At 45.7% G+C, this 27111-nt stretch overlaps 1 protein-coding gene across 1 annotated transcript; it reads right to left on the reverse strand.

Moving 5' to 3' along the window:
* Nucleotides 1-2554: 2554 nt before the first annotated feature.
* On the reverse strand, nt 2555-13363 carry LOC119963463 (ATP synthase subunit e, mitochondrial-like). The gene is made up of 4 exons (XM_038792624.1): nt 13167-13363; nt 6247-6301; nt 3787-3885; nt 2555-2713 (listed from the first exon to the last, which is right to left on the reverse strand). The coding sequence occupies exons 1-4, from the start codon at nt 13200-13202 to the stop codon at nt 2691-2693; spliced, it is 213 nt and encodes a 70-aa protein (XP_038648552.1). The 5' UTR covers nt 13203-13363; the 3' UTR covers nt 2555-2690.
* Nucleotides 13364-27111: the final 13748 nt, after the last annotated feature.

Raw genomic sequence — 27111 nt, forward strand, 5'->3', positions numbered from 1 at the left:
GCTATGTCCTGTATTCTTGATGGGTTGCACCCCAAGATATTAAAGGAAGTAACTACAAAGATGGATGCACTGATAATAATCTTCCAAGTATCCTAAAATTCTGAACAATCCACAGTATTGGGAAACTGCCAATCAAACACCTTTATTCAAAAAGGAGACAAAAAAAACTATAGGCCACTTAGCATAACTTCTGTCATTGGGAAAACATGGCATTTAGAAATGCATAATATAATCAAGCAGTCATCATGGCTTCACGAAGGGGAAATCATGTCTGACAAATTTATTAGAATTCTGAGATACCAATGAGCAGAATAAATGAAGGGGAACCAGTAGATGTAATCTACTAGGGTATTGAAAAAGCGTTTGATAAGGTACCACACAAAAGACTATTTAATAAGATCTCATGGTGTTGGGAGTAGTATATTAGCATGGCTAGAGGATCGGCTAACTGATAGAAGACAGAGTTGGTGTAAGAGGGGCATTTTCAGGACAACCTGTAACTAGTGGAGTGCCGCTGGGGCCACAACTATTTACAATATATATTAATGACTTAGATGAGGGAAATGAATACATTATTGACAAGTTTGCAGATGACAATATTTCTTATGAGGAGAGTTTAAGTAGGTTGGGTCTGCACTCATTGCAGTTTAGAAGAATGAGAGGTGACCTTATTGAGAAACATCAGATTCTCAGGGGGCTTGACAAGGTAGATGCAGAGAGGACATTTCCTCTTGGGGGAGAGTCTAGGACCAGAGGGCATAATTTCAGAGTAAGGGGTCACAGGTTGTGAAGGAATTTCTTCTCAGGAGGGTAGTGAATTTGTGGAATTCTCTACGCAGAGCTAGAGAGGCTGGATCATGAAGTATGTTCAAGGCCGAGATAGATAAGATTTTAATCAGTAAGTGGATCAAAGGTTTTGAGGATAAGGTGGGAAAGTTTTGGATTGTATCAGATCAGCCATGATCTCATTGAATAGCGGAGCAGACCCGATGGGCCGAATGGCCTACTCCTACCCACCTTATGGAGGGAAACAGAGTTAATGTTTTGAGTCCATTGACCCTGCAACAGAACTGTAGAATAACTGTGCTTCTCTCTCCGTTGTTAAATAATGTTTGGGATCTGAAATAATATAGCTGCAGTGATACTCAGAGGTTGAGGGCAAAAGCAGGACCTGTTTTTTTGCCTGGGTATGAAGCATATATCCTTAGTGTCTGACAGGATGATACTAGGGGCACTTAAAAGTTCTTTATTATGACTTGGTCATAAGATTCCTTCTGAATGAACAGCCAAGTCCCCTGATATCACTTCTGTCTCCTAGCCAGTTGAAGTTCAAACTCCAGTTGCATTGGTCTCTGCACATCTTCAGTAATCCAGGGCAATGACCATTTGGAGAGTGAAGTAGAATATGGTGCAGACTTCAGTAATCTTGTCCAGGCCCCACAGCAAAACTCCCGACAGTTCCAAGTTTTGGAACTCTTGTTACCCTAAACCCAAGCTCAATTGCCTCACTGCTTCCTTATCTATGACAAATCCTTTATCTATAAAGGGCTCATGATGCTGGCTCAGCTGATTGTATAGACACGAAGCAGTAGCAGATACCCAACAGCATTGAAAAGAGAATTTGAAAATTGTCAAAAATGGAGAGGGAAGCCCCAATATACTTTGGGCCCCGAATCTAAGGAAGGATGTGTTGGCCTTGGTCTGTACTCGTTGGGAGTTTAGAAGGATGAGGGGGGATCTTATTGAAACTTACTGCGTTTCAACACTGGATACTGCGAGGCCTGGATAGAGTGAATATGGAGAGGATGTTTCCACTTGTAGGAGAAACTAGAAACCAGAGGGCACAATCTCAGACTAAAGGGACGATCCTTTACAACAGAGATGAGGAGGAATTTCTTTAGCCAGAGGGTGGTGAATCTGTGCCACAGAAGGTTGTGGAGGCCAAATCACAATGTCTTTAAGACAGAGATAGATAGGTTCTTGATTAATAAGGGGATCAGGGGTTATGGGGAAAAGGCAGGAGAATGGAGATGAGAAAACTATCAGCCATGATTAATGGCGGAGTGGACTCGATGGGCCGAGTGGCCTAATTCTGCTCCTAGGTCTTATGGAGGTCCAAACAGACAAAAATGGATTCTCTGCAGGAGATATTAGATAAAACTTGTCGTAACGGAGTGAGGTATAGAGGTGGATGGCTTACAGAGCAACTGCGGTACAAAACACACGTTCCCAGCAGTTGGGTTGTGTAGTTTTCAATGACAAACTAAAACCACAATTGAAGTAAACTACTGAAAGCATTTTATTTTTGCCCACGAGTTTGGCTTTTTTAACTGTATATACAGGTCAGTATATTCAGAGTTTCCAGCTGTTCTAAACTGCAACGGTTGTAAAACAAACTGTAAACTTTTAAAGAGGACAAAGACATCTGGAGTCACTGATCTACAGTCTTGAAATTCAAAAGCGTACATTTGGTAGATAAACATTTGTCAGCTTTGTCACGAAGTCAACTTTTCCACAACAGATTTTCAAGACATAAAATTAACAGAAGACAGTATGTTGTTCAAATAAAATTTATTCTTGCTCATTGGAAAAGCACATCAAAAATGTGCGCTGAATAGATACATCTGACAAGTCCATACTAGCAAACCGAGAAGACAGCATGTTGACTCTTCATCTGTTTTTAATGGTAATCATTTCAAAATAGAATCTTCAGCTGAAATGAGAGATCAATTTACTTATGTATATAACCTTACAAGACACACAATGAAAATCTTTTAAAATCCTGACTAAACATTATGCTCAAACCAAGGCATTGGAAAATATCTAGCTGCCAAGTTGGGTGATCAGTGCCAAGATCAAGATGTCCCGGGCAGATACAGGGCAAAGCTCCTTTGCTTCCAGATCCCACCCCACAGTCATCCTCTTGTCCCACACTATCTCGCTCCTCTTTCTCATTCAGTGTCATGAAAGTGCCTCTGCACCAGTCTGACCTTTTGACGGTACCCGATTCTCATGGCTCTTAACTGAGGGGTAGCTTAGTGCTGCGGGAAACATCACAACCAAACAGATGACACTTCCATCAGCCGAGGCTAGATTCAAACCCTTATTAAAAGATATGTTCTAAACCTTTACTTCACTAAAGGAAAAATCAGACAGATCAATGTTGAGTCAAAGGAGCTATTAGGAATGATGACAATTGCTTGGTCAATAGAGCAGTTTTAGCAATGGTCTTTCAGAATTTATGGCCAAGGTAACTGAAGTTGCAGCCACCAATGGCACAGTAGGTGTGAGGGGATGCACACGAGACCCAAGTTGGAAGAACACAGTTCCGGAATGGCTGTGGAGCTGGAGGCGGTCACAAGTTTATGAAGCAATCTGAGACTGGGAACATGGGGAAGAGAATTTTATACAAGTTGTCAGAGAACTGGGAACCAATTTAGGTCAGCAGCAAACCCCCCCCCCCCCCCCCCCCCCCCCCCCACCCACCTCACAAAGAGTGGTGGAACTCTGGAATCTCCTTCCAAAAAGCTTGGAGGTGCTCAGTCAACTGAAAAGTTGTAGACTGAGATTAATGGATTTTTGTTAGGTTACGGGTAAATTAAGTTGAGGTAGAACCAGCCAGAATGCGACCGAACAGGCTCCAAGGTGATCTACCCACGTTCCTACCTTTCTGATGTAGAATTACATGAGATATGGTCACGTATAGTTTTTACTTTTCTTAACTGGGCACCAATACATAAAATATTGATTCCAAGCCACTGCAAACATCATTTATTTTTCAAATACCTTCTGCCAATTGTTTCGCAATGCGCTCAAGCTCCTCACGTTTCTTTTTTTCTTCAGCTTCAACTCTCCTCTCCTCTTCAGCAATAGGCTTTAAATATTCTTCATTATAAAATAGATAAACATGAAGGGTTAAGCCTCTGTATGAACTGTCCTCATTAGGAATTTTTATAAATGCCGCTTGTTTCCCAAAGAATTCCAATTCCTTGCCAACTTCATCAATGTAATTGTCATTCCATTCAAGTATTGTGACCAACTGACTTCCGGTGACGGCGGGCGGGAGGCAGCCGCGCGTTGGAGGGCTCCTGTTCGGGAACGGCATTGTCGGGGATTGACGCCCGATCCTAGGGGCAGTGAAGGCGATAAAGGTCAGGAGAAGGTACAGGGAAGGGATGTGTCGAGGGCCAGTAAACAAAACGGCCGTGAAAACAGCTGAAAGTTCGTCGGGGAGTGGAAAGGTCACCGTGGGGTCGGTAAAGAAAACGGAGGCTGGAGCACCAGGGGAGGCCGCATTGCTTACGGCTGAAGAAATAACTAAGGTAATGGCTGCGGAATTCAAATCCCCGGCAGTTTACAAAATACATAGAGACAATGAGGAAAGAGATGAGGGAGGTTTTGAGTGTGCTGGTGGAGGAGGCGATTTCCCCGGTGACGACGGCGGTGGCGAGCGAAGTGGCAGAGGTGCGGGAGCAAGGGGAGGCGCTGAAGGAAGTGGAGGAGACATTATTGCAGCACGGTGATCAACTTACCTCGATGGGGAAGGAGATGCGGAAGGTGATGGAGATTAACAAGGAACTGCGAGGAAAAATGGAAGACCTGGAAAACAGATCCAGGCGACAGAATTTGAGGATTGTGGGGCTGCCCGAAGGGGTTGAAGGGCTGAGGCCGACTGAGTATTTTGCTGCGATGCTGGCAAAACTATTGGGGGAGGGGGAGGATCCCTCCCGTTATGAACTGGATCGGGCTCATCTGTCGTGGAGTGTGACACTCGCCAAAGGCGAGTGAGACAAGGGTAGTGACTCTGTACTCCCGTAAGTACAGTGTGAAGGAGAAGGTCCTGTACTGGGCCAAGCAGAAGTGGGTGGTGCAGTGGGCTGGAGCTGGTATAAGTGTATACCAGGACTTTACGGTGGAGCTGGCGAGGAGGCGGGCTGCTGTACATTAGCATTAGTACATTAGTGAAGAGGGCACTGTACATTAGCAAGGTGCAGTGCGGCATTGTATATCCAGCGAAGCTGAGGGTAACTTACAAGCTCATGGACATTTATTTTGGAACGGCGGAAGCAGCGGAGGAGTTTGCGACGGTAGGACTGTGACAGAACTGAGAATTTGAGAAATGGCCATGTGCCGATGTAACCTCATGACTGTATTTTCTTCTTTTTTTTTGTTTCACTGCGTGCGGGTTTATGGGCTAAAGGAGCCAATGTTGTATATATTTGGACAAGGGAAGTGGTGGGACTTTCACTCGAAGTGAGGGATCTTTGTGGTGTAGGTGGATATGCGGGGTTTGGGTTCTAAAACGGGGATTTCTGGGCTTTCCCAGGGCCGGGCAAGGGGGAAAGGGACCCGGGCGGGGGCCTCCACGCTGGCCGGTTTAAGCCGCCAGTGAAAGGGAGTGAGGTGGGGGTAGGGGCTGCGGCCATCGGAGCCTGGCAGAACAGGGCCCGAGTGGTCTAGCCGGAGTGGAAAGTTGGGGGGAAGGAACCGAGATTGGGGGGGGGGGGGGAAGAGTTTCACAAGAGGCAGTGGATGGGTGGAGTTGGGGAGTGGGTTTACAACTCTTGGGTATCATGTACGGTACTCTTTCAGAGGTTGGACGGCATTGTGTGTGGGGTGGGGGTGGACTCTATGGTTACCATGGGCAGTCCCGGTCTCCTTTTTTCTTTTTCTCCATTGTTTTTTGTTTCCACCGTGGAAGGGTTTGTTTTATTGGATGCATATATTGACAGGTGGGCCGTTGTTTGGGGTGGTGGGAGGATGGGATTGTTGTTATTGTTAAGGGGATTGATTTTGTATTTGTTACCGTTTACTGTCTGTGGGTGGGGTGTAAATTTTGAAGGAAAATATGAAAATAGAGAATAAAACCGTTTATTAAAAAAAAGTATTGTGACCAATTCTTGGATTAGCACCCAAGGAGCGAATGGAAAAATTGCAGCAACACAAACTTTTCAGAAACAGTGCCAATTTCAATCTGAACTCTCCAGATAGGTTAGAAAAAGCCAGCAATTCGTTCCAGGCTTTTAGATAAATGTGATTCTTTTTAAAAGTTATTGCCAATTCAAAGTGTCCATATAGACCACCAACTTGTGATTCTGCAAATTGCCTTGCTTCTGCTAAAGTGGCTTCAGCTGAGAATTGGTTTGTAAAGGAAGATCCATCAGGGAGTCTAAACTGGATTTGGCACATTTTACTTCTTTCTTTTCTTTGAAAAGCATGGATGACAAGATAATCTCAGATCCTTACCACATCGCGTCTTCCCGTAGAGGATACCGACCAGCAATGCTGAATACCTAGCCATCTGTAACAGAATATAATACAAGTTTACTGCGGTAGAAACACTTCACTCTCCAGTAAGAACTCCCGACAAGAGTTGGATAACAGGATATGTGCAATCACAAGAGGGCAAGTATTTGCTGCAGTGGGACATGCAGCGTGCATGTCTTTGCACTTCTGACGTTCTTTGCTCGTTAGACTTGCCTCTGCACCCCTCGGCTTGCCAATAGGGGCAGCACGGTGGTGCAATAGATAGCATTGCTGCCTCACGGCGCCAAGGTCCCAGGTTCGATCCCAGCTCTGGGTCAATGTCCGTGTGGAGTTTGCACATTCTCCCCGTGTTTGCGTGGGTTTCGCCCCCACAACCCAAAGATGTGCAGGGTAGGTGGATTGTCCACACTAAATTGCCCCTTAATTGGAAAAAATGAACTGGGTACTCTAAATTTAAAAAAAGGCTTTGGCCACAAAGTTGTTACTGGTGCAAGCTACCAATGGCAGTGAGGGTATCTGGGGTCTCAGTGACCAGGCAATCAATGGGGCAACCCCTTAATCAACAATATACAGGAAGCAAGAAATAAACACTATAAAAAGACCGAGTGTGAAGTAAAGGGGGCAAATTCAACAGGCAGTTAATTATAAAGACAAACAAAGGAAATTAGTAAAATTCAAATTTCCCAAGAATTTAAACCCTGAAGGAATAAGACACTTTGTGTAATAGTCAATTTTGGGTATGAGAACTCGACTGGCATTAGGTAACACTGTTATAAAAATGTACCCGTAAATGAGACTTAATTTGCTGTGGCAGGTCTAATAGCCAGTAAATGGGCAAACACAGCATGTTCCGTTAAAAAGGCATGGTTAAGAAAAAAAATCCGTTTTATGCGTAGTTTAACACAACTCAGACAGCAACTTTTACCCTGCCATGATTTTGCCTCAATACTGCAGATTCTCAATGTCCCGCAAAGACATACTTCTACATATAAAACTTCACAAAATAATGAGTCAATGTGCGAGCATGTTGGAAAACATTGTAACGATGCTCCAATTAGAGGTTCTTCGTCAATTACTTTAATGGGAGACAAAAATCACTGAAAGATGCCATATCTGCAAAAGAATTCCTTCACTCCTCAAGTAAAATTTATGAAGCAGATTAAGTTTGCATTAAACTTTGAATAGAATGTGAATTCAATTACCAACATTTAAAACAGTTCATTTACTTGGGTATTGGAAATTAAAATGATATTCAAAATTATTTACAGATGTCTGCATTTGTAGGGAGTCACTGAACATTTCAGTCCCCCCTCTACCTGCGTTACCTGTATTTATCAAATCACATAAAGCATTACCCTCATGTTTTGATTAACAATTGCAGATATGAGTCGCACCCCCAAATTTATCTGCTCAGTCACTAGCAGCTGTACCATTGCTTCAGTCCTTACACAGGGAAGAGTCAGGGGAAATGGATCATTTTCAGGAAGGCTAAACAGTGGAGTGCCACATGGATCAGTGCTGGAGTTTCAACTACTTACAAACTAAATTAATGATTTAGATGATGGGTAATACTGTAGCTATGTTTGCTGACAAAGTTAAGTGAGAAAGCAAGTTGCGAGGACACAAAGGAATACAAATAGGTTAAGTGAGTGGGCAACAGTTTGACAGATGGAGAACTGTGGTAGCGCGGCAGAACTCGTGGAGTGGGAGTTTTTTAAAATAAATTTAGCGTACCCAATTCATTTTTTCCAGTTAAGGGACAATTTAGCATGACCAATCCACCTGCCCTGCTCATCTTTGGGTTGTGGGGGCGAAACCCACGCAAACACGGGGAGAATGTGCAAACTCCATACGGACAGTGACCAAGAGCAGTGATCGAACCTGGGACCTTGGCACCGTGAGTGGAGTGGTAGTTCACTTGCAGAGCACGGGTTGACGTTTGACTCGCAGAATGACAGTTATCAGTTTGTTATGCGGCAAGGTTTAGAGAACCCCAAAGTGTATCATGGAGTTCATCTGACCCACAACTTTTAATAGATTGTGGTACGGGGAGCACACGGCCCACTCTACAGGTGTGGTACAGCAGAAATGGAAAAATATTTTTTAAAGCAAAACAATGTTTATTCTATGAACTCAAGTTAATCTTTTAAAACAGTGAACATCTCAGCAACCATTAATTCAAATACAACCCCCAAAGAATACAACACTAAGTAAACCTGAAGCTGTCCGTTTAACATCCAGAAGACTAAAAACCTTTAAAAAGAAGCACATCAGGTTAAAGTCACTACTGAGAGCAGTTATTAGTTTTAAATCACCAAAGGATCGATTTACAGTTTACATTACAGAGACTAATACCCCTTCTGGCTGTGATTGCAGCTATCCAGCTCTGAAAACGAAACTAAAACACACCCTGCAGCAAAAAGCCTAAAACGAAAGTAAAAAGCTGACAGTCAGCCCAGCTCCACCTACACTCTGACTATACTGATAAACACCCATTTCTTAAAGGTACTCGCACACGACAAGCTGTTCAAGCTCGTGGAGCGACGTGTGCTGACCAGTCGATGCCCGGGGAGTCTGGAAGTAGTCTGGGAATTTCTGCTCCTCAAGGATTGTTAATCTTTGAAATTCTTTATCCCAGCAAGCACTGGAGCCTGGTTCAATGAATATGTTCACGGTGGAGGTGGACAGATATTCAATTTGCAAGAGGGTCAAGGATTATAAAGGGAAGGCAGGAAAGTGAAGTTGAGGCCTCAATCAAATCAGCCATGATCTTACTGAATATTGGAAAAGACTTGAGGGGCCAAAGGGTTGACTTGTTTTATTCTTTAATGGGATATGTGCATCATTGACAAAGGCAGCACTTGGTGCTCATCCTTACTTGCCCTCAATGAGGCCTTGCACTGCTGCAGTCCATCTGGTGTTAGGGAGAATGTTCCAGGATTTTGACCCAATGACAACGAAGGAACTGCAATTATAGTTCCAAGTCAGGATGGTGTATGGTTTGGATCGGATGTGTTTTATTGTCTTATGTACCGAGGTACAGTGAAAAGTTTTGGTCTGCGAGCAGTTCAGACATATCATTCCATACATGAAAAAAACATAGGGCAAACATAAATACACAATGTAAATACATAGACATTGGCATCAGGTGAAGTATACAGGAGTGTAGTACTATTCAGTAGAGAATGTGAAGAGGGACGTTTAGGAGTCTAGTAACAGCAGGGGAGCTGTTTTTGAATCTGTTCTCAGACTTTTGTATCTCCTGCCCGATGGAAGAAGTTGGAAGAGTTAATAAGCCTGGTGGGAGGAGTCTTTGATTATGCTGCCAACTTTTCCCAAGCAGCGGGAGGTGCAAACAGAATCAATGGATGGGAGGCAGGTTTGTGTGATGGACTGTTCTGTGTTCCCAACTTTGTAGTTTCTTACGATCTTGGGCCGAGCAGTTGCCATTCGAGGCTGTGATGCAGCCAGATGGGATGCTTTCTATGGTGCATCTGTAAAAGTTGGTAAGAGTCAATGTGGACATGCCAAATTTCCTTAGTTTCCTAAGTATTGACGCTGTTGTGCTTTCTTGGTCGTAACAGTGACTTGGGTGAACCAGGGCAGATTGTTGGTGATGTGCACAACTAGGAATTTGAAGCTGTCAACTATCTCAACCTCGGCTCCATTGATGCAGACAGGGGTGCATGAGATATTTTGCTTCCTGAAGTCAATGACTAGCTCTTTAGTTTTGCTAACATTGAGGGAGATTATTATCACACCACACCACTCGGCTGCCTATCTCCTGCCTGTATTCTGACTCTTCAACGGTCGTGTCATCAGCAAACTTGTCAGTGGAGTTGGAGCCAAATTTTGCCACAGTCGTGCGTGCATAGGGGGCACAATAGGGGGCGAAGTACGCAGTCTTGTGGGGCCCCAGTATTGAGGACTACCATGGAGGAGGTGTTGTTGTTTATCCTTACTGATTGTGGTCTATGGCTCAGAAAGTCGAGGATCCAGCTGCAGAGTGAGGAGCCAAGTCCTAGGTTTTGGAGCTTGGATATGAGCTTCACTGGGATTATGGTGTTGAAGGTGGAGCTGTAGTCAACAAACAGGAGATGGACATAGGACTCCTTGTTGTCGAGATGCTCCTGGGTGCAGTGCTGGGGAGATGGCATCTGCTGTGGACCGCTTGAGGCAGTATGTGAATTGCAGTGGATCAAGGCGTTCTGGGAGCATGGAGTTGATGTGTCTCATGTCCAACCTCTTGAAGAACTTCATTATGATCAATGTCGAGGCCACCGGACAATAGTCATCGAAGTACGTTGCCTGGTTCTTCTGTGGCACCGGTATGATGGTGGTCATCTTGAAGCAGGTGGGGACCTCGGAACGGAGTAGGCATAGGTTGAAGATGTCCGCGTACACATCGGCCAGCTGGTCCGCACAGGATCCGAGTGCACGACCAGGGTCCGTTCAGAACCCGTCGCTTTCTGAGGGTTCACTTTCAAGAAGGCCGATCTGACTTTGGAAGCTGTGACGGTGGGCTTGGAGACATGCCTGTAGTTGGTGACATTCTCTGAATCTGCTGCTCGTCCTTGTCGGTGGTAGAGGTCGCGGGTTTGAAAGGTAGTGTCGATGGAGCCTTGTCAAATTGCTGCAGTGCAACTTATACATGGTACACATTGCTGCCATTGTGCATAGGCACGTGTTCTTATTTCTTATGTTCTTAGCTCAAACTCCCTCCCCAAACTTCTCCACCTCCCTCATCTCCTTAAAGTCACTCCTACCATTCTAATAAAGCTTTTGGTCATCTGTACTTGTCCCTGTGGTTTTGTGCCAGATTGTTTGCTAACACTCTTCTGAGCTGCCTTTGTATGCTAAAGACAATACTTAAATGCAAATTTTCTTCTCCATCCACAATAACCCATTGGGCCAGAATTTGCTGAATGGCCACTTCATGAATTGGTTAATTATTCTTTTTTCTTGCCCATGTCTGCCCAAATTGCCTTTCACTTGTTAGTTGTTTAAAATGCAACAGGTAATGGCATGGCTAGGTCAACAGGACACCCAGGACCTTGGTGAACAGTGCAGCTCCTTAGCCAATGAGATTTTAACAATTGTTAGATTAAAAAAACGACTTTAATGAATCGGAATGGATGAATGAAATGTCAAATCAGGCACTGAAAGAGAAACAGAGGGAAAGATTGAATTGAGAAGAGAAACGGTGCGCAAGAAAAACCTCAACAGTATAGCACCCGAATGAAAGAGACTATATTTAATTGTTCACTGCCTGGGCCAGCTTCATTAGCAGAAATGTCATTAAAAGGATACTTTGTACTGTTGAATACTAGACTTAACTCCCTGTGGTGAGCTTAATGGACAATTAGCATGCAACTGCACAAAGCTTCCAGAAAATAATAATCTTTATTATTGTCACAAGTAGACTTAATTTATTTAATATTGCAATGCAGTTACTGTGAAATCCTCTAGTCGCCACACTCCAGCGTCTGTTCGGGTACACGGAGGGAGAATTCAGAATGTCCAATTCACCAAATGAGCTCGTCTTTCAGGGGTTGTGGGAGGAAACCGGAGCACCCGGAGGAAACCCATGTAGACTCGGGGAGAAAGTGCAGACGCCGCACAGACAGTAACCCAATCCAGGAATCGAACCTGGGACCCTGGCGCTGTGAAGCAACAGTACTAACCTAATAAAGGTGATTTGAGTTTTTGCAATGTTAAAGGCAGAGATGTGCAAACGGAGATGTCCTGTAAATCAAGAATCACAAGCTGCCACCATAAGCTGTTAGAATAATTGCACATTATTTTTTTCAGCAAATTCCAACCCAATAAGTCTAAAGGCTGGGCTACTGAAGACAATTCACATGTCAACATGCCAATATGGATTATTTCAGGACTCAAGAGGGCAAGACCTCAATAAGGTGTATACTTAATTAGATTTTCCCCATCTTTGACCTTATTTGCTGAGAGCCGTCTGTCAAATCACAGTTGACCATAGGTCAGTTTTCTAAAACGCACTTGAGGTTTAATGCCAATGTCCAACTAAGGTGCAAATAAAAAAGGGCTCGAGAAAAATCAAAGCTGAATTCAATGTCACTTAAGAGACTCAATCTTCCCATTCCCCAACCCCAATTTCAGGTTTCACCAACACAACCCCTCTCAGTCCCCATGGATCCATCACCAGCACCCCCTTCCTCCTCCCAACTCCCACATCTCTACTAATGCCAATATCCACCGCTCCCATATCCCCACTGACAATAGCCCATCTGCCCCTCCCTTCCAACATTCCCCCTATCCATTCCTTCCCCCCTTCTAATTGCCGCCCATATCCATCTTCTCACTCCCGTCTACCACCCTCCATCTGCCCCACCACCATCCCCCATCTGCCCCACTACCACCCCCCCATCTGCCCCACTACCACCCCCCCATCTGCCCCACTACCCCCATCTGCCCCACTACCACCCCCCCATCTGCCCCACTACCACCCCCCCCATCTGCCCCACTACCACCCCCCCATCTGCCCCACTACCACCCCCCATCTGCCCCACTACCACCCCCCCATCTGCCCCACTACCACCCCCCCATCTGCCCCACTACCACCGCCCATCTGCCCCACTACCACCCCCCCATCTGCCCCACTACCACCCCCCCCATCTGCCCCACTACCACCCCCCCATCTGCCCCACTACCAACCCCCCCCCCCCCCTACTGCCCCACCCTCCCGACTGCCCCATCCCCCACCGTCGCAGTGCACAACTCGCCCTGTCCCAAAGTTCTGTTTTGACCTTAGTTCAGCTCCACTAGGCCCGGACCCACCGCTGGTGGTAGTGGCGGGGTGAGGGAGCCGCTGGCCGAGGGCTCCGCGAGGCCCTGTCTTCCCCTCCCGGATCCCCGCTCCCTACCTTGATGAAAGGCGACACCTGGACCGGAGGAACCATCGTGACCGTCAGCGACTTTCACCAGGACGAAGGAGAAACGGTCCGCAGGCCGAGCGTGCACGTCACCGCGGCGTCACGTCACAGCAGCGCGACGCGTTGCGTCATCACGCGCGGGCCGCGCCTCCTGGTTGGTCAGAAGTTGTCTGTGAAGTTGCTAAAAACTTTGGACCCTTTGGACCTGTCGCGTATTCGGCAGCTGTGATCGTGCCTTCACTTCAATGATCTGCCCGACTCTCATCTGTCGTGTATTGAGGATAAGGATCTGACACGTACAGGGTTATTGTGGACTGAGTACATTACCATCCACACAGTGAGCACATGTAATGACCCAAGGTCACTTTCATGTTGGGCAGAGTCCTGTGTAGCGGTGATTTGGATTTGATTATTGTCACGTGCACCTCAGTACAGTGAAAAGTACAGTTCTGTGTACAGTCCAGACAGATTATTCCATGCATGAAAAAAAAACAGAGGACATACATAAATACACAATGTCAACACATTAATACAGGCATCGGGTGAGCATACAGGAGTCCAGTACTACACAGAAGTGAAAAGGTCAGAATCAGTCCCAGTGGCGTGCAGAGGGGGGGGGGGGCCGACGGTGCATTCGGGCATCCATTGGATGGGGGCATCCAATCAGAGAAGGAAATCATTTTTTTAAAAAATTTAGATTACCCAATTATTTTTTTCAATTAAGGGGCAATTTAGCGTGGCCAATCCACCTACTCTGCACATTTTTTGGGTTGTGGGGGCGAAACCCACGCAGACACGGGGAGAATGTGCAAACTCCACACGGACAGTGGCCCAGAGCCGGGATCGAACCTGGGACCTCAGTTCCGTGAGGCGGTTGTGCTAACCACTAGGCCACCGTGCTGCCCCAGAGAAGGAAATAAGATAGTAATTTTAAAATTTCAGCGGTGATAAATCAATTTTTGGAGGCTCACCACACTGCAGAGGCAGTTGTTAGCCCTTTATTCCTTTATTCCTTTAACATGGTGTACCCTTTCTGTCTAGAGAAAATGGTGCTTCTCCCCATCCCCCCACACGCATGCGCATGATGTACGTGGTGCAACCATCAAAAGCAACAAGCAGACGTGGCTGTTCGTTCCTGCGTTTCCTCGAGTCATAACTTGTCTTTTCTTCAGCTTTTTGTGCATCTAGATTAGTTCTTTTACCTACTCAGGTCAGTGAATAGCTCTAGAACGGGTGCAACTACGTTTTTTATAGGTTTTTTGGTGATATTTAATGAAATATTTACGTGGGATATAGTAAGAGTGAAGCCTGGATGATCAGAGGACTGCTATGGCATTTAATCTCGGAATAGGAGACATTATTCCTTAACATGCTAATATTCGAATACAGATACCACTAATTTGCAAGTCTATGATATAAATTGCACAAAATTATCAGTGGAGAATCAGTGTGAAATAATTTGATACGAAGGAACAAAGAAATGAAATATGGTTTATCCGTCTGCAACTGACCGATTGTTTACCATTTTCTTCCCATTTTCTCATGCGTCTTACGGTTTTTGAGATAGAAAATGAAATGTTACGAGTATTTTGTGTACAACCGAGTGGAGCACAGGACAGGAAAAAAAAGAGGGCCAGAGTCGAAGAACAGTCCCATCAAAGAGGGGCATTAGATGCATGGATAAAAAGAAGTAAAGAGGAAGTAGGAGAACCTGGAGAAGTAAAAGATGATGTGGGTGCAGAGAAGGATTTTTCTGATACGGATTCAGCTCGGTCAGAACATAATACTCTCTCTCCTCATCTCGTTGTCAGGATGATGATCCATGTGAAGAAAATAAAGAAGATTTTAGCATATTTTTGCAAAGAAGCGATTTTGGCTGTTTGAAGAAACCGTAGTTCGACTCCATCATTCAACTACGATAGATGCTGAACTTCAACAGCAAATGTCTGCTGAAAAGAAAAGATGGAAAGCAATAACTGAACGGATTGTTGAGGTTATATCCTTTCTGGCAAAACAGAATCTGGCCTGTCGTGGACATCGAGGAGAAGGAATATCTAGGTTATCAGAGCCAGGGGAGGGCAGCACGGTGGCCTAGTGGTTAGCACAACCGCCTCACGGCGCTGAGGTCCCAGGTTCGATCCCGGCTCTGGATCACTGTCCGTGTGGAGTTTGCACATTCTCCCCGTGTCTGCGTGGGTTTCGCCCCCACAACCCAAAAAATGTGCAGAGTAGGTGGATTGGCCATGCTAAATTGCCCCTTAATTGGAAAAAATAATTGGGTAATCTAAAATTAGTAAAAAAAAAAATCAGAGCCAGGGGAGACAGTCAGTGAAAATACAGGAAACTTTCTAGCAACAATCAGACTTTTGGCCAAATATGATGACATCTTAGCAAAACATTTGCAGAGAGGGAGAGAGAAACCAAAAAGTGTCACCTACTTGTCCAACAGAATTCAAAACGAAATAATCAATCTTCTTGGTGAAACTGTCAAGAAAAGTATAATTTCCGAAATTAAGGACGCAAAATATTTTAGCATAATGCTGGATTCAACTCCAGATATTGCCCATGAAGATCAGGTTTCTGAAATTCTGCGTTACGTTCATATTGATGAAAACAGAAAAGTAGAAATAAAGGAGACATTTCTGGGATTTTTTCAAGTCAACAAGAAAGATGCAGTCAGCCTGGTAAATAAAATTCAGGAAAAATTGGAAGAAGACAAAATTTCCATGAATGACTGTTGTGGTCAAGCATATGATAACGCAGCAGTTATGGCTGGAGTGAGAGGAGGTGTTCAACAAAAAATTCTTGAAGTTAACCCAAAAGCTGTGTTTCTGAACTGCGAGAACCACAGCCTCAATTTGGCTTGTGTCCATGCAAGTGAGGTGCAACATGTTGTTGTTACATTTTTTGGCATTCTAGAAAAACTCTTTACTTTTTTTTCTTCATCTACTTCTCGTTGGGAAGTGTTAAAATCATTTGTCACTCGGACTGTGAAAAGACAGTGTGACACAAGATGGAGTTCCAGCCATGATGCTGTGCAAATAATCCACAAAGAGTGTGACAACATTATTGCAAGCCTTCAACACCTGCTGGAAGGAGAATTTTCAAGGGAAACTAAATCTGATGCAGGATCGCTACTGAACTCTATTCAACAGTTCCCGTTTATAGCTTTATTAAATTTTTGGTACTCAGTTTTATCATCAGTGGATAAAGTCTCAAAACGTTTGCAGGATCCGAAAATGGGGTTCCATGAAGCTTCTTGTGATCTGAGAGGACTTATTCATATCTTGAATTTGAAGAATGACGAAATTATCCACAATGCAATAGATTTAGCCAATGAATATTGTGAAAATTGGGGAATACCAATTGCACGAACAAGGAGAAGAAGAATAATGCCTGGAGAGTCAGCAAGAGATAGTGGACTGACGGCACAAGAAGAAATGAATAGAGTAATGGTAGAGATTGTGAACAGATTAAAAACTGAAATTGAAGACCGCAGTGTCCGTCTTCAAAGACTCAGTGACCGATTTTCTTTTCTTCTGAACTTGAATTCAGTAGTGATTGAAGATGAACAAGAAAGAGAGAAATTAAAAAAGGAATGTTCAGACTTTGCAAATTATTATGACAATGATGTGGTTGCAATTCAGTTATATGACGAAATTATTGATTTTGTGATGCTCCTTCGAGCTGGAGGGAATAGAGTTCCCCCTGATCCTAAAGATGCTCTGGAGTCTTTACTGCAGTATGGGAGGGATGTCTTTCCGACGCTGTGTGTTTCATACAGATTACTGCTTACAATCGCATTTTCAGTCGCAAGCTGTGAAAGGTCATTTTCAAAACTGAAATTAATAAAAACATATCTGAGGTCTTCTATGCACAGGAGCGACTGACCAACCTGGCTTTAATAAGCATTGAAAAAGAATTTCTCACAGCTGATGTAAAAAGTGAAGTAGTTCAGGTGTTTTGTGACAGGAGGTATAATTTGGGGAAAAGAACTTAATAAATTTGATTGATTTATATTAAAATTGAATAAAGCGTTTATTTCATGTTTATATATTCACAATGTTTTCCTTTCTCATAATATTTCTCAGTATATTAGGCCTTATACTTGAGTCTTTGGGGCATACAATCAAGATTTGCCCCGGGCATCACCAGACCTCTGCACGCCACTGATCAGTCCAAAAGATGCTTGTTCAGGAGCCTGGTAACAGTGGGGAAGAGAGTGTTTTTGAATCTGTTAGTGAGTGTTGTCAGAACATAGACTTTTGTATCTCCTGCCCAATGGAAGAAATTGGAAGAGTGAATACCCTGAGTGGGGGGAGTCTTTGATTATGCTGCCCGCTTTGCCATGGCCATGGGAGGTGTAGGCAGAGTCAGTGGATGGGAGGCGGGCTCGCGTGATGGACTGGTCTGTGTTCATGACTCTCTATACTTTCTTACGGTCTTGGGCCGAGCAGTTGCCATACCAGGCTGTGATGCGCCCAGATAGGATACTTTTTATGGTTCATCTTTGCTTCCTGAAGTCACTGACCAGCTCCTTAGTTTGGCTGACATTGAGGGAGAGATTGTTTTTGTCACAGCACCCACTAGGTTCTCTATCACCCTCCTGTACCCTGACTCATCGTTGTTTGTGTGAATGTAGATCATAGAATTTACAGTGCAGAAGGAGGCCATTTGGCCCATCGATTCTGCACTGGCCCTTAGAAAGAGCACCCTACTTAAACCCACACCTCCACCCTATCCCCAGAACCCCACCTAACCTTTTTGGACACTAAGGGTAATTTATCATGGCCAACCCACCTAACCTGCACAACTTTGGACTGTGGGAGGAAACCGGAGCAGCCGGAGGAAACCAACGCAGACACAGGGAGAAAGTGCAGATTCCGCACAGATAGTGACCCAAGCCGGTAATCGAACCTGGGATCCTGGAGCTGTGAAGCAACTGTGGTACCGTGCTGCCCGGTAGGTGCAGTGCCATAGGTGAACGTAAGCCGATACCAACACGGCATTCCCGGTGGAGATGGAAAGGCAAAGATGTGCGGAGGAGCCTCACTAACAGCTCTCTCCCCTCCTGCAGTCTCGTCCTTCCACCAATCGCCTGCCTCGTTGATTTAAAACACGAGTGCCAGTGTGAGAAGAATACATACCTCGCCCCCAGGCAGGTGCCTCACAAGAGCTTGGCTCAAAAGATATCACATCCCTTGAGGGAGGGGGAGCATGAGCCTCGAGTCATCAGAAAGCTACTAACAGAGCCGGCTGCGTCGTTGGACGATCATCAGAAAGTGGGAGGCTACAGGAAGGAGAGGGAGGAGCACAGAAGGTGGGTGGAGATAACAGAATATGTGACAGAGAGAAAATATTTCAGAATTAAATTAAACCTTTTGAGATGAAAATCTGAGGGATTGAATCTGAAATAAATAAGCAAGTAGAACTACAGCTAGAATTAAAACTCAAATAATTCAGTTAAATACTTTAAAGTGTCTGAGAGATACAAACAAGAGCAGGGGCTAAAATTACTTCATATTATTTAATTACATGGGGCTGATTTAGCACAGGGCTAAAGCGCTGGCTTTTAAAGCAGACCAAGGCAGGCCTGCAGCACGGTTCAATCCCTGCACCAGCCTGTCCGAACAGGTGACGGAATGTGGCGACTAGGGGTTTTTCACAGTAACTTCATTTGAAGCCGACTTGTGACAATAAGCGATTTTCATTTCATTAAATGATTAAAGGAACATTGTGCTGAAAAAATGTGATTGTAAAAATTCAGAGTTTGGAATATTTATATCTTGAGGATTTTTTAAAAAGATTGTATTTTGACTATTCAAAAATAAAAATAAGGGGCTGGATTTTCCGCTGACGGGATTCTCCTTTGCATCGGCAGCCTGGGGGTTTCCCGACGGTGTGGGGCTGTCCATAATGGGAAACCCCTTTGACCGGCTGGCGAGGTGGAGAATCCCGGGGGCGTGCCACGGTGGGACGGAGAATCCCACCCATAATGTATGTTCAACAGACTAATAGATATGTTTAAACATAAAAGTGAAGAAATTGAGGATTCACAATCAATAAGAGCACCAACAAATGAAGAAGATGAAAAGCATCCTCAGAGAGAAAACATTGCCACTTTTACACCTACATGTGAGCTGTCACCACAAAGAGAAGAGACAAGTGAAGCTGCTGAATGCTGGGTATTTAAACTGAGACTCAACCAACACATGGTGCAACGCGAATAGGAAGGAGAGTGAGATCAGCTCTTTGGGCCAATATGGGAGTTTCTATCAGGTTAGTTCAGGCTTTTATTCCAATAATGAAGATTTATTTTAGAGATATCAATGAAATTAAGTGTCTCAGATGATAGGTGGGAAGGGGGTGGGGGGTGGTTCCCACACAGAAATACTTGTAAAATATTTAACTTTCACCCGTCGTCACGTATATTGGTGAGCATGGAGACAGTTCTAGTTTGTATCCTTTGCTGTATATAAGAGTCATTCTAGACCTAAAATTAACCTGCATATGTCTACAAAATCTTCTTTAGACCTACCAAACTGTAACCAACACCCTACAACATGGTGAGACCTCTCAGAGAATGCTGAGCTAAACTAAAATGCTAGAAGACTGAAAAAAATTCAGCAAAGCAGTCTGACCTGAAAAGTAGCTCCAGACGCAGTGTACAGCCAGGAAATATGTCCAAAGAAAGAAGAAGACGCTATTGAATTTTCTTTGGAAGTCCATATTTGAATCTCCCAGTGCAGTGCCAGCAGACCCAGCAGGGGTGAGCAAAATCATTTCAAATTCCAGGCCACAGCAAATCCTGAGAAATCATTAACTAATTCAGAGTCAGATGTGCAGTTTTTAAAAACCCATTCAAAATCCATCCTTGAGTTGGTGTCTGGTACACATGGTATCCAAGCTCGCACCACAAGGAAAAATTAATTAGATAATCCAGAAGAAGCATCACCTCGAAACGCAGCTGAGAGTAAGTAAAAGTCAGAATTCGATAAACTTGTGACTTTAAAGTGGAACGCTGAGCACAAGGCAGTTGATTCATGCAGCCATTGTTGAATTATATTTTCTTCAATCTAAGCGCGATCACCATTATATTGGAGCCAGCCAAAATTGTCAAGTGCTGGAATCCCTTTGTCTTCAAGTGAACAGTGACACCCTCTTCAAATTCAGAAAGCTCATAAAGCTCAAATGCTGGATGACCAAACCTAATGGGAAATTGGGCATCCTGGAGAACAGGATTTCTAAACTACCGGAGTAGATCAGGTCTAAGTAGAAAGTCTGAAAAAGTCAGGATTAGACCATAAGATCATGAGACATAGGAGCAGAATAAGGCCATTCGGCCCATCGAGTCTGCTCCGCCATTCAATCATGGCTGATATGTTTCTCATCCCCATTCTTCTGCCTTCTCCCCATAACCCCTGATTCCCCTATTAATCAAGATTAATACCTTTATGTACTATTTTGTTCAATTTAAAGGTAAAGTAATCCTAATGCAGTTCATTGACAAATACTTAACCAGCTTTGGTGAGGTATTTAAAGTTTTTTATTAATATTCTAATCTTTAAATTGTGGAATTCACAGAGCATAAAAAGAAAGATCGAAAGCCCTCCAGCAAAGCAACGAAAGGCCAAAAGACATTACCTGAGTAAGCCACACGAGGAGGCCAGAGAGGCAAAGAACTTTCCAATAGGGATTATAGCACAGAAACAGGCCTTTGACCCATCGTGTCTCAAAACTACATCCTTATGGAAACCCTGACATATTACACAAACTGAAATGAAAATGAAAATCGCTTATTGTCACGAGTAGGCTTCAATGAAGTTACTGTGAAAAGCCCCTAGTCGCCACATTCCGGCGCCTGTTCAGGGAGGCTGGTACGGGAATCGAACCGTGCTGGTGGCCTGCTTGGTCTGCTTTAAAAGCCAGTGATTGAGCTCAGTGTGCTAAACCAGCCCCCTACAACAGCAGTTTAGAGCAAGTATCTTTGTATTTTTGGACTTGGATTTTGTTTATTGTCACAGGTACCGAGGTACAGTGAAAAGTATTTTTCTGCGAGCAGCTCAACAGATCATTAAGTACATGAAAAGAAAGGAAAATAGAAGAAATACATAATAGGGCAACACAAGGTACATAATGTAACTACATAAACACCGGCATCGGGTGAAGCATACAGGGGTGTAGTATTAATCAGGTCAGTCCATAAGAGGGTCATTTAGGAGTCTGGTAACAGCGGGGAAGAAGCTGTTTTTCAGTCTGTTCGTGAATGTTCTCAGACTTTTGTATCTCCTGCACGATGGAAGAGTGAGTGAGCCAGGTGGGAGGGCTGATGAAGTCCAAGATACACAAACTATGCTAAAGAAAGTGAATTAAGGTTGGAAAATGTTTTATGACAGCTGAATTGCAACATTTGAAACATAAGTCTAGCTGAGTATATGCCTTTGAAACGTACGATAAACTAAATTCAGTAATGAACCAAATGGTTCACGATCTGAACAAACAAATTTCAGAGGCAACACAAAGGTACCAGGAGGAAATAACAACTCTGAATGCCATTGTTGATAAATAAAAACGGGATTTGGGAAAACCTTACCAGAAATACAGCCAGATGGGCGTGCTCATGGACGGAGAGGGGGGCCATCTTGGATGGCCCTGATTCAGGGTGGTATTAAAAGGCGCAAAGCCAGAGGAGGACAATGGCAGACAGTAGAGGGGAGTAGAGGCATAAGCCTCCAGTAAGAATTGTAACGTGGAACATCCGGGGGTTAAATGGGCCAATTAAGAGATCCTGGGTCTTTGCGCACCTGAGGAGTTTGAAGACGGAGGTGATTTTCTTTCAGGAGATGAATCTTGGAGTGAAGGACCAGATTAGGTTGAGGAAGGGATGGGTGGGACAGATATTCCAGTCAGAGTTTGACTCAAAGTCGCGGGGAGTAGCCTCCTTTTTAAAAATAAATTTAGAGTACCCAATTCTTTTTTTCCAATAAAGGGGCAATTTAGCGTGGCCAATCCATCAGTCCTGCACATATTCTGGGTTGTGACGGAGAGACACATGCAGATATGGGAAGAATGTGCAAACTCCACACAGACAATGACCCGAGTCTGCAGAGGCTGTGATGGAGGTTGGATTCAAGTTTGTTTGTCGGTAAAGGGTTCTGTGAAAAGGTGAGGTCGGCGATCGGAGAGTATGTGGAAATTAATCACAACGGGGAGGTGTTGGCGGCTGAGCTCTGGGAGGAATTGAAGGTGGTGGTACGAGGGGAGATTATGTCGTTCAAGGTACACAGGGACAGGAGGAGGAGGGAGGAGCATTGACGGCTGTTGGATGAGATAGTTGAGGTGGACAGGGGATACACGGGGGCCCCCACTGGCGGAGAGAAAGAGGTTGCGAGGGGCAGTTCGATAGGTTGACGACGACGGTGGCAGTGGGGCAGTTAAGGAAGACGAGGCAGCTGCAATACAAACATGGGGAGAAGGTGAGCCGCATGCTGGCCCATCAGTTGAGGAGACAGGCTGCATCCAGGGAAATTTTAACGGTGCGAATGGAGAAGGGGGAGGGAGTGTCAGAGCCAGGGAAGATAAATGAGATGTTCCGGGGGTATTATGAGAAGCTATACAGGATGGATCCGGGTGGTGAGGAAGGAGACATGGGACGATTTCTGGATGGATTGGAGTTTCCAAGGTGGAGGAAGAGAGGAGGCAGGCATTGGAGGAACCGCAGGGGCTGAGGGAGGTGATTGACAGCATTAGAGAGATGAAGTTGGAGAAGGCACCGGGGCCGGATGGCTTTCCGGCCGAGTTTGCACTGGAATTAGCACCACATTTGTTGGGGATATTTAGTGAGGCGTTGGAGAAGGGAGAGCTTCTGGAGACACTGATGCAGGCGTTGGTCACGTTAATCATGAAGAAGGGAAAGATTCCGTTCGAGATAGAATTTACCCTGCAGTTTGAGAGGGAGAAGCTGCAATCAGATGTAATGGTATTACAATTAAATAAGGGTAACTACAAAGACATGAGGGAGGAGCTGACTGTGGTGAATGTAATATATAGATGTATATATGATAATTCACACTGTCTTTGTAAGCGCAGTAGCGCTATCCTACCACTAGGGGAAGTAGCGCTGGGAGCACTCAGGAACTTGTACTGGGCTCCACCCTTGGCTCCGCCCATGACTTCTCCCCCTAGTGCAGCTGTATAAATACCCTTGTCCAGAGTCACCCTAAGTTCACTACGAGTTCATCAACGGGTAACAGGCTGGCTCTGAAGTAAGTCGATTAAAGCCTAGATTCATATCGGAAACACGTGTCTGGTGAATTGATGGTTCCATCACTGACCAGAGTTTTTTTTTTTAAATTTTGAATATCCAATTCATTTTTTCCAATTAAGGGGCAATGTTAACATGGCCAATCCACCTACCCTGCACATCTTTGGGTTGTGGGGGTGAAACCCACGCAGACACGGGGAGAATGTGCAAACTCCTCACAGACAGTGACCCAGGGCCGGGATTCGAACCCGGGTCCTCAGCGCCGTAGGCAGCAATGCTAACCACTGTGCCACCGTGCCGCCCGACCAGAGTTTTTTAAAATAAATTTAGATTGCCCAATTATTTTTTCCAATTAAGGGGCAATTTAGCGTGGCCAATCCACCTACTCTACACATTTTTGGGTTGTGGGGGTGAAACCCACGCAGACACGGGGAGAATGTGCAAACGCCACACGGACAGTGACCCAGAGCTGGGATCGAACCTGGGACCTCAGCGCCGTGAGGCAGCTGTGCTAACCACTAGGCCACCGTGCTGCCCTCTCACTGACCAGAGTTGATTAGAAAAGGAGCCTAGCAGGGAAGACAGTGGAACAACAATGGCAGGAGTTTATGGGGGTTATTAGGGAGGCACAACAGAAATTCATCCCAGGGAGGAGGAAACATGCTAAGGGGAGGCCAAGGCATTCATGGCTGATGAGGGATGTGAAGGACAGCATAAAGGCTAAAGAAAAAGCATAAAAGGGGCGAGGATTAATGGGAAACCAGAGGATTGGGAAGCCTTTAAAAGCGAGCAGAGGATAACTAAAAGAAGCAATAAGCGGGGAGAAGATGAAGTATGAGTGCAAACTAGCTAGTAATATAAAGGAAGATAGGAGGAGATTTTTTCAATATATAAAATGTAAGAGCGAGGCAAAAATAGACATTGGACCACTAGGAAATGTAGCTGGAGAATTAATAATAGGAAACAAAGAAATAGCAGAGGAACTGAATAGTTACTTTGCATCAGTCTTCACGGTGGAAGACACCAGTGGGATGTCAGAGCTCCAGGAGAACCAGGGGGCAGAGGTGAGTGCAGTGACCATTACTAAGGAGAAGGTTCTGGGGAAACTGAAAGGGCTGAAGGTGGATAAGTCACCTGGGCCAGATGGATACACCCCAGGGTCCTAAAAGAGATAGCTGAGGAAATTGTGGAGGCATTAGTGATGATCTTTCATGAATCATTCGAGGCAGGAAGGGTCCCAGAGGACTGGAAGGTGGTTAATGTAACACCACTGTTTCAGAAGGGAAGTAGGCAGAAGACGGGAAATTATAGGCCTGTTAGCCTGACTTCAGTCATTGGTAAGATTTTAAAGTCTGTTATTAAAGATGAGATCGCGAAGCACTTGGAAGTGCATGGTAAAATAGGACTGAGTCAGCACGGCTTTGTCAAAGGAAGGTTGAGTCTGACAAATCTGTAAGAGTTCTTTGAGGAGGTAGCAGCGAGGTTAGACAAAGGAGAACCAGTGGACGTGATTTATTTAGATTTCCAGAAGGCCTTTGACAAGGTGCCGCAAAGGAGACTGTTAAATAAGTTAAGAGCTCATGGTGTTCAGGGTAAGATCCTGGCATGGATAGATGATTGGCTGACTGGCAGAAGGCAGAGAGTGGGATAAAGTGGTCTTGTTCAGGATGTGGTGTGCCTCAGGGGTCTGTGCTGGGATCACAACTGTTAAAAAAAATCAAGTCCGGCGGGGGTGATGGCTCAAAGAGTCAGTCTGTCAGGTGGACGAATTGTCCGTTTTGATCTGCGGAGCACCGGGGTTGCAGCCTCTTGCGGTGGCTGGGCGGTCGTCGAGGTCTGGGGCAAGGCTCCGGGGAAAGTCTTGTCCGAGTCTCATACACCTCCTGGTCGAATGGAGACTGGGGGCGCGGGGGGCGGGCTGGTGCTGGCGCTCGGGACTGATGGGGTGAGCTCGCAGAATCAGGGGCGCAAGGGGACGGCCGCATAGGGAACGGGAAAGGAGTTCCTCGGTGGGGGTAGATGGGGATCCAGCGGGTGCCAGGTCCCGGAGGGATACTGTGTCCTGGCGACCGTCCGGGAACTCAACAAATGCGTACTGTGGGTTGGAATGAAGCAGGCGCACCTTTTCAACAATGGGGTAGGTTTTGGGCGCCCTGACGTGCTTCCTTAGGAGAACCGGGCCTGGCGCCCTCAGCCACGCCGGAAGTGAGACCCCTGTGGTAGTGCCACTGGAAAAAATGAAGAGCCGCTCGTGAGGGGTTTGGTTGGTAGCTGTACACAGGAGAGATCTAATTGTGTGGAGCGCGTCAGGGAGGTCTTCCTGCCATTGGGAAACTTGGAGCTTTCTGGACCTGAGGGTCAGTAGGACGGACTTCCAGACCGTCGCGTTCTCCCTTTCCACCTGCCCATTCCCCCTGGGGTTGTAACTGGTAGTCCTGCTCGAGGCGATGCCCTTGTCGAGCAGGTACTGACGTAGCTCGTCACTCATAAAGGACGCACCCCGGTTGCTGTGCACGTAGCTGGGGAAACCGAACAGGGTGAAGACACTATGCAGGGCCCTAATGACCGTGTGGGAGGTCATATCATGGGATGTCGAAGGGGAATCGGGAAAACTCGTCAATAATGTAAAGGAAGTAAATGTTTTGTTAGTGGAGGGGAGTGGCCCTTTGAAATCAATCGCAAGGCATTCAAAGGGCCTAGAAGCCTTGACCAGGTGGGCCCTGTCTGATCTATAGAAGTGCGGTTTGCACTCCGCACAGATCGGGCAGTCCCTGGTGACCGCTTTTACCTCCTCGTTGGAGAAAGGCAGGTTTCGGGCTCTGATGTAGTGGGCGAGCCGGGTGACCCCTGGGTGGAAGAGGTCATCGTGGATGGCTTTTAGGCGGCTGATTTGCGCGCTGGCGCATGTCCCGCGGGATAGGGCATCAGAGGGCTCGTTGAGCTTCCCTGGTCGATATTTGATATCGTAATTGTAGATGGAGAGTTCAATCCTCCACCAAAGAATTTTGTCACGTTTCATTTTGCCCCTTTGCGAGTTGTCGAACATGAAGGCGACCGACCGTTGGTCGGTAATGAGGGTGAACCTCCTACCTGCGAGGTAGTGCCTCCAGTGTCGGATAGCCTCCACGATGGCTTGTGCTTCCTTCTCGACTGAGGAGTGTCGGAGTTCTGAAGTGGATAGGGTACGGGAGAAAAATGCAACGGGCCGCCCTGCTTGGTTCAAAGTGGCTGCTAGCGTACCTCTGAGGCGTCGCTCTCAACCTGAAAGGGAATGGATTCATCCACCGCCCGCATGGCTGCTTTGGCGATGTCGTCCCTGATGCAGCTGAAGGCTTGGCACGCCTCAGCAGACAGGGGAAATAGTGTGGCCTTGAAGAGAGGGTGGGCTTTGTCCGCATATTGGGGCACCCACTGGGCGTAGTACGAAAAGAGCCCCAAGCACCGTTTGAGGGCCTTGGGGCCATGGGGGAGGGGGAGTTCTGGGCCCAGGACTCCGTTCTCCACGACGTAGCCAAGGATGGCTAGTCTGTATGTGCGGAACACGCATTTCTCCCTGTTATATGTAAGGTTTAATTTCTGGGCCGTCTGGAGAAAACGGTGGAGGTTCGGTCATGGTCCTGCTGGTCATGGCCACAGATGGTAACATTATCCAGATACGGAAACGTGGCCCGC

Source organism: Scyliorhinus canicula, chromosome 3 (assembly GCF_902713615.1).
Source record: "Scyliorhinus canicula chromosome 3, sScyCan1.1, whole genome shotgun sequence".
In the NCBI taxonomy this organism is placed as follows: domain Eukaryota; kingdom Metazoa; phylum Chordata; class Chondrichthyes; order Carcharhiniformes; family Scyliorhinidae; genus Scyliorhinus; species Scyliorhinus canicula.

Excerpts from the sequence above, each read along its gene's own strand:
- LOC119963463 (XM_038792624.1), bottom strand. The coding sequence starts at position 13,202 with ATGGTTCCTCCGGTCCAGGTGTCGCCTTTCATCAAG. Across the intron at positions 3,886-6,246 it reads CTACGGGAAGACGCGATGTG|AATATTTAAAGCCTATTGCT; the intron begins GTAAGGATCTGA and ends TTTATAATGAAG. Across the intron at positions 2,714-3,786 it reads TGCGAAACAATTGGCAGAAG|CTGAAGATTCTATTTTGAAA; the intron begins GTATTTGAAAAA and ends CTCTCATTTCAG.